We start from the raw sequence: 8,212 nt of genomic DNA, 5'->3' as shown, positions 1-8,212 counted from the left end.
TTATGGTATCCTTTGCTGTGCAAAAGCTTTTAAGTTTCATTAGGTCCCATTTGTTTATTTTTGTTTTTATTTCCATTTTTCCAGGAGGTGGGTCAAAAAGGATCTTGCTCTGATTTATGTCATAGTGTTCTGCCTATGTTTTCCTCTAAGAGTTTGATAGTGTCTGGCCTTACATTTAGGTCTTTAACCCATTTGGAGTTTAATTTTGTGTATGGTGTTAGGGAGTGTTCTAATTTCATACTTTTACATGTACCTGTCCAGTTTTCCCAGCACCACTTATTGAAAAGGCTGTCTTTTCTCCGTTTTATACTCTTTCCTCCTTTATCAAAGATAAGGTGACCATATGTGTGTGGGTTTATTCTGGGCTTTCTATCCTGTTCCATTGATCTATATTTCTGTTTTTGTGCCAGTACCATACTGTCTTGATTACTGTCTTGCTTGGATTTTGAGTGGGATTGCACTGAATCCACACATTAGGTTGGAAATAACCGATATGTTGACAATATAAAGTCATCCTATCCATAAACATTAATCTCTCCATTTATTTAGTTCTTTGATTTCATTCATCAGAGTTTTGTAGTTTTCCTCCTATAGATCTCATAAGTATTTTTTTACATCTATACCTAAGTATTTCATTTTTGTTGTGTTAATATAAATGGTAGTATGTTTTTAATTTCAAATTCCACTTATTCATTTTTGGTATAGAGCAAAGCAACTGACTTTTGTATATTAACTTTTTTATATATATCCTGCAACCTTGCTATAAGTGCTTATTAGTTCCAGGAGTTTTTCTGTCAGTTCTTTCAGATTTTCTCCATAGATGACCATGTCCTCTGCAAACAAAGGCAATTTTATTTTTTCCTTCCCATTGTATGTACATCTTATTTCCTTTTCTTGTCTGACTGCATTAACTAGGACTTCCAGTACAATGTTGAAAAAAACAGTGGTAAGAGGGGACATCTTTGCCTTGTTCTTAATGGAAGAGATTCAAGTTTCTCACCATGATGTATGATGTTAGCTGTAAGTTTTTTGTAGATGTTCATTATCAATTTGAGGAAGTTCTCTCTTCCTAGTTTACTGAGATTTTTTTTATCAAGGATAGGTGTTGGATTTTTTCTTTAACTTGTTAATGTAATGGATTACATTAATTGATTTTCGAATGTTGAACCACCCTTGCATACCCGGGATAAATTCGACTTGATTGTGGTGTATTTCTTTTTATACATTCTTGGATTTGATTTACTAATATTTTCTTGAGGATTTTTGCATCTGTGTTCATGAGAGATATCAGTCTGTGCTTTCTTTTCTTGTAATGTCTTTGTATGGTTTTGGTATTAGGGAAATGCTGACTTCATAGAATGAGTTACAAAGTATTCCCTCTGTTTCTATCATCTGGAAGAGATTGTAGAAATTTTGTATTATTCCTTCCTTAAATGTTTAGAAGAATTCAATAGTAAACTTATGTGGGCCTAGTACTTTCTGTTTTAGCTAATTATTAATTATTGATTCAATTTCATTAAGAGATAGAGGCCTATTCAAGTTGTCTACTTCTTTTTTATATTAGAGTATAGTCGCTTTACACTGCCATGTCAGTTTCTGCTGTATAGCAAAGTGAATCAGCCATACATATACATATACTTTGTAGATTTCCTTCCCATGTTTACTTCTGGTGTGTGTTTTAACAGATTGTGTATTTCAAGGAGTTGGCCCACTTCATCTAGGTTATCAAATGTTGAACATAAAGTTGTTCATAATATTCCTTTATTATCCTTTTAATGTCCATAGGATCTATAGTGATATCCTCTCTTTCATTTTGGACATTAGTAGTTTGCGTCTTCTTTATTTTTTTCTTAGTTAAACTGGCTAGAGGTTTATCAGTTTTACTGAAAGAACCAGCTTTTGGTTTCATAAATTTTCTGTTGAGTTCCTATTTTCTATTTGATTTCTGATCTATTTTTATGATATCTTTTCTTCTTCTTACTTTAGATTTAATTTGCTCTTCTTTTTCTAGTTTCCTAAGGTGGAAGCTCAGATAATTGATTTTAGGTCTTTCTTCTTTTTAGATCTTTTCTAATCTATGTATTCAATGCTATAAATTTCCCTCTAAGCATGGCTTTCACTGCATCTCACAAATTTTGAGAGTTGTGTTTTTATTTCCATTTAGTTCAAATATTTTTAAGTGTCTCTTGAGATTTCTTCTTTGACTCGCGCCTTTTAGATGTGTGTTGTTTGATCTCCAAGTATTTTGGAATTTTCCATCTATCTTTCTGTTGATTTCTAGTTTAATTTCACTGTGGTCTGATAGCATACCTAGTGTGATTTCTATTCTTTTAATGTGTTCAGATGTGTTTTATGATGCAGAATGTGATCTATATTGGTGCATGTTGCTTGTGTGCTTGAGAAGAATGTGTAATCTGCCTTTGTTAAATGAAACAGTCTATACATGTCAACTGTATCCAGTTAATCTATGGTGCTGTTGAGTTCAACTGTGTCATTACTGATATTCTTCTTACTGGATTGTTCCACTTTTGATAGAGAGGTATGAAGTCTCTATAACAGTGGATTCATCTATTTTTTTCCTTGCAGTTCTATCAGATTTTGCTTCACTTATTTTGACACACTATTGTTAGGCTCATAGACATTGTTTGTTATGTCTTCTTGTAGTACTAACCCCTTTATCACTATGTAATGCCCCTCTTTAGCCCTGATAACTTTCCTTGGTCTGAAGTCAGCTCTGTCTAAAATTAATATAACTACTTTTACTTTTTTTGGTTAGTGTTAGCATAGTGTCTTTCTCTATTCCTTTACTTTTAATCTATATGTATATTTATATTTAAAGTGTGTTTCTTAAAGATACCACTATAGTTGTTTCTGTTTTTTTTTTATCACTCTGACAATCTCTGAATTTTAATTGGTGTATTTAGACCACTGATGTTTAAAATGATTATTGATGTAGTTGGATTAATAGCCACCATTTTTGTTACTGTTTTCTATTTATTGCTCTTGTTCTTTGTTCTTCCTTTTGTCTTCTACACTTTCCCAGCCCTTTGTGGTTTTAATTGAGCATTTTATATGATTCTACTTTCTCTTCTTTGTTAGCATATTGGTTATACTTCTTTTTTTTTTACTTTTTTAGTGGTTGCCCTAGAGTTTGCAATTTACATTTATGACTAATCCAAGTCCACGTTCAAATAACACTGTACCAGTTTGTGAGTAGTGCAAATACCTTATGATAACATAATCCCAATTCCTTCCTCCCATTCCTTGTATCATTGCTGTCATTAATTTCACTTATACATAAGCGCATGCACACACACACACACACACACACACAAGCATACATAATTGAAAGCATTGTCATGTTATTTTGAACAAACTATTATCTGTTAGCTCAAGAATAAGAAAAATTAAAGTTTTTATTTTGCCTTCACTTTTTCCTTCTTTAATGTTATTCCTTTCTTTATGTAGATCCAAGTTTCTGACTTATGTCATTTTCCCTCTGTCTTAGGAACTTCTTTTAACGTTTCTTGCAAGGCAGGCCTAATAGCAACATATTCCCTCAATTTTTCTTTGTCTGAGAAAGTATTTCTCCTTCACTTTTTTTTTTTTTTCTTTTTGTGTGTGTGGTACATGGGCCTCTCACTGCTGTGGCCTCTCCCGTTGCGGAGCACAGGCTCTGGACGCGCAGGCTCGGCAGCCATGGCTCATGGGCCCAGCCGCTCCGCGGCATGTGGGATCCTCCCACACAGGGGCATGAACCCATGTCCCCTGCATCGGCAGGCGGACTCTCAACCACTGTGCCACCAGGGAAGCCCCTCTCCTTCACTTTTGAAGGATAATTTCACAAGGTACAGAATTCTAAGTTGGTGGATTTTTTTTCTCTTAACACTTTGACTATTCTCTCTATTCTATTCTTGCTTGCATGGTTTCTGAGGAGAAGTAGCATGTAATTCTTATCTTTGCTTCTCAATAGGTAAGGTGTTTTTTTCCTCTGGCTTCTTTCAATATTGTTTCTTTCTCTTTGATTTTCTGAAATTTGAATGTTATATGTTTTGGCATTTATCCTGCTTGATGCTCTCTGAGATTCCTGGATCTGTGGTTTTGTGTCTAAGATTAATTTAGACATGTTCTCAGTCATTATTATTTTACATATTGTTTCTGTTTCTCTCTTTTTTCTCCTGGTATTCTCATTATGTATACATTACATCTTTGTAATTGTCTCACAATTCTTGCATTTTCTGTTCTTGGGGGGGTAATTTTTTTTCTTTTTTCTTTTCAGTTTAGGAAGTTTCTATTGTCACATCCTCAAGCTCAGAATTTTTTTCCCCAGCCATGCCCAATCTACTAATAAGTCCATCAAGGGGATTTTTCATTTCTGTTAGTGTTTTTGATCTCTAGCATTTCTATTTGATTCTTTCTTTGAATTTCCATCTCTCTGCATACAATATCCATCTGTTCTTCTATGTTGTCTTTATCTATTAAAGCCTGTAGCATATTAATAATAGTTGTGGTCGTTTTTTTTTTTTTTTTTTTTTTTTTTGGCTGTGCCATGCAGCTTGTAGGAATCTTAGTTCCCCAACCAGGGACTGAAACTGGGCCCTCAGCAGTGAAAGCACATAGTCCTAACCACTGGACCACCAGCAAATTCCCAATAATAGTTGTTTTAAATTCCCTGTCTGATAACTCCAACATTTCTGCCATATCTGACTCTGGTTCTGATCCTTGTTCAGTCTCTTCAAACTATGTTTTTTATTTTTTAGTATGCCTTATAATTTTTTGTTGAAATCTGGACATGATGTACTAGGTGAAAGGAACTCTGTTAAATAGGACTTTTGTGGTATTGTGGTAAGATGTGGTAGGAGGAGAATCATTTTATAGTCTTATGATTAGGTCTCAGTCTTTTAGTGAGCCTATACCTCTGGACTTTGAACTTCACAAGTGTTTCTCAGTTTTTTCTCCCCCTTTAGGTGGGACAGAATGGCTAGAGGGGTCTGGAGCTGGTTGGTTCCCTGGGTTGGTTAGGCTCTGGTACTACCCCAGTAGGTTAGGCTGTGGTAAAATCATTTCTTCTGAAGGCAGCCCTTTTAAAGAAGAACATGATGCTCTGGCATATCTCAAGAGGGTTTCTTTTTCCCCTCCCCTGCTGGAAGCACACAGGAATTTTTCTCCAGTGTTCACTCTGAGGACCAGGTGGAGCCCCTGGAGATAAAGCTCACAAAAGTGTAGGGACCTAGCTATGACTGGGTCTCCCTGGAGTTTTTAACTCTCAGACTTATTTACGCTGAGCCTACAGCAAATTGCCAAGTACAGTTTAGGTTTTCCTACCTTGGCACTGTTTCCTGTGGTGATATCCGCTCATGGGTTTCTGGTCTGGTAAGCTGTGATTCTCTATATTCACCTGTTTGTCTCTCCAATTTTGGGTGTATCAGTTTGCCCTGTTACTTCACTTCTCTGTTGTGTCTAAGAAGAGTTGTTGTTGTTTTTCAGTTTGTTCAGCTTTTTACTTGTTGTTAGGATGGAGTGGTGACTTCTAAGCTCCTTACATGCTAGACCATAAACTGGAAGTTTTTTTTCTTTTGGCCTCGCTGCACGGCTTGTGGGATCTTAGTTCCCCAACCAGGGATCGAACCCGGGCCCTCAGCAGTGAAAGCGCAGAGTCCTAACCATTGGACCACCAGGGAATCCCCCAGGAAGTCTTGTGTCTTAATTTTTACATTTACCTTTCCTCTATAGGATCAGTTAAGACTGCATTTTTTAAAAAATAACTGTCAGCCAAATTATTGTGTGGACAGTCATCAGTTCAAGACAATTAGCCTTCTATTTTATTATTACAGGCTCTTATTATTTGCTGCATTTCAAGTAAAAGTAACTGATGTTACCTAGAAATATTTTAGTGATGTTTGAGGTGAAGAATTTGAAACACAATGAGGACTTTTGTGTTGGAATTCTGTGTTCATTTACAAAAACGAGTCTTTGTGCTTTTGTGTCCCTCTCTTGCTACCATGGCCAACTCAGATCTAAAGTTTCTCATTGAGAGGCTTTTTATACATGTCAATTTAAAACACCAAGTTTTCATGGTACTAAGGTGAACCACAACGGAATCTGGATATATGGTTTTTACTCCTTTGTGTTGATTATTTAGCCTTAGTATCACAGGCAGAAGCTCTGAAAGAAGAAAATGACAGCCTCCGTTGGCAGCTTGATGCCTACCGGAATGAGGTGGAACTGCTAAAGCAAGAACAAGGCAAAGCCCACAGAGAAGATGACCCAAACAAGGAACAGCAGCTGAAACTCCTGCAGCAAGCCCTGCAAGGAATGCAACAGGTAAAGACATTTTGGTTCTCTGAGCTTTTTGGAAGGATAGTAATCAGCTCCTCACTTGTAAAAGGGCCCCTGCAAGCAAATAGAATAGCAAACCTCTTATTTTCTTGGTATTGTGTTCTCTGGCATGGCTGAGGAAGGGATTATGTATTGTAACTCATGAAATATTCTGGTAAATGCAGAGATAGCAATGGATCACCAATTTTCAAAGAATGTGCATTCAGTAAAAAATACTTAACAATAAAACTACACTGAGCATAACCTAATCTTTTCTTTATGCTACGGAATGTACTTTGGGATTCGGACAGGGTCTCAAGGGCATTATGAAGGACCTTAATTACTTAGATATGCAACGGTGCTGGTGAATAAGTATCTAGTTGATACAATGCTAAATGATACAGTCTTTTAGAAGAAATGGCAAGAATTCTACCCTTGATTTGGTTGGAAGGGGGGGTGTTATGGGTTTTTAAGTATCAGTGCTTTGGGGCACATAATACCAATGTGCTTTTGTTTTGTTTTGTTTTCACAGTCATTTATGTGAATGAGTTTACCAGCACGCTATCCCAAGTATAAAAAGTAAAGTAAATAAGTGCATCCAACTGTAGTTGCATTCAAATACAACATGGTGTAACAGATGCTCGATATCTAGAAGTTTTATGTAACCACCACAGCAAGCCTACTATTTAAAAGATATCAACATCTGTTTCCATTATAGTAAAGGAGTAGACTTCTGAGTAAGCGTACTGTCCTCTTCTGTCTTGCCAGACTAGCAGCCATTTTCCTCACAACTTAAACTGTCCAATAATTTTTTAATTGTGTGCCTTGGAATTATCTAGGGCAAAGCTTAATGATGTTTAGAAATCACAAATTGTGAACAGGGAGTCTCTTCTGGCACTAAGAGCCCCATGTTCCTATTACTTCTGCTATCATTGTCTTCCTATGTGACAGGCAATATCACATTAATATTTCACCTTTCCTATTAACAAAATGTGTGAAGTAATGCTTACCTGCCTTTTACTGTCACTGTGGAGTTTAATTAGATCAGGGATCTAGTTTAACTACAGCAGATATCTTTCCACCAAAAAATACATCTCCTCAGCTAGAGTTCAAAGAATTTCAACAATGCACATCATACTGTGTCTTTTAGCCCTCCCCATGGTCTTTTGCCAGCCTCTGAAAAGCAAAACTTTGAAAACATTTTCTTGTTGTTTTCCCCTCTTACCTTGATTTGAAACCACTCCACATAAGAATGGAGTGGTTCAATTTAAAACTAATGAACTTTTTTTTCATTCCATCACTTCAAAAACTTCGGTGAGACAATTAGGTCTCTACCTCCCGAAAAATTAGTTTTACTCATTTTGATTACTTTTTATTGGAAAATAGCCTTATAAACAATGGTAAAACTTCTCCCATCTTATCCCTGATAGATGTATAGTCTAATATGATGGTTAAGAGCATGGGGGGGCTTCCCCGGTGGCGCAGTGGTTGAGAGTCCGCCTGCCGATGCAGGGGACGCGGGTTCGTGTCCCGGTCCGGGAGGATCCCGCGTGCCGCGGAGCGGCTGGGCCCGTGAGCCGTGGCCGCTGAGCCTGCGCGTCCGGAGCCTGGGCTCCGCAACGGGAGAGGCCACAACAGTGAGAGGCCCGCGTACCGCAAAAAAAAAAAAAGAAAAAAAAAAAAGAGCATGGGCTGGCGGGTTGACTGAACCTGGGTTTAAATCCCAGCTCTGGCACTGACTATCTGAATAGCCTTAGGCAAACCATTAAACCTCTCTAACCTTCAGGCTTCTGTATCATAGTTTTATTGTGAGGCTTAAATGAGATCATGCATATGAAACCCTTTGCCCAATACTTGGCACATGTTAGATGCTAAATACATAGTATTTGTAGTA

At 37.0% G+C, this 8,212-nt stretch overlaps 1 protein-coding gene across 6 annotated transcripts in view; it reads left to right on the top strand.

Annotated features, from left to right (window-relative positions):
* ENOX2 (ecto-NOX disulfide-thiol exchanger 2) overlaps positions 1-8,212 on the top strand; it is a 374,580-nt gene that overhangs the window by 271,470 nt on the left and 94,898 nt on the right. For all 6 annotated transcript variants that reach the window (XM_055081649.1, XM_055081650.1, XM_055081653.1 and 3 more), the window contains one exon: positions 6,143-6,324. In XM_055081649.1, the coding sequence (XP_054937624.1) occupies positions 6,143-6,324 (182 nt within the window). The remainder of the gene's footprint in view (positions 1-6,142; positions 6,325-8,212) is intronic.

The sequence above is a fragment of the Physeter macrocephalus genome, chromosome 21 (assembly GCF_002837175.3).
Source record: "Physeter macrocephalus isolate SW-GA chromosome 21, ASM283717v5, whole genome shotgun sequence".
In the NCBI taxonomy this organism is placed as follows: domain Eukaryota; kingdom Metazoa; phylum Chordata; class Mammalia; order Artiodactyla; family Physeteridae; genus Physeter; species Physeter macrocephalus.
This window is presented reverse-complemented; position numbering and strand designations above follow the sequence as displayed.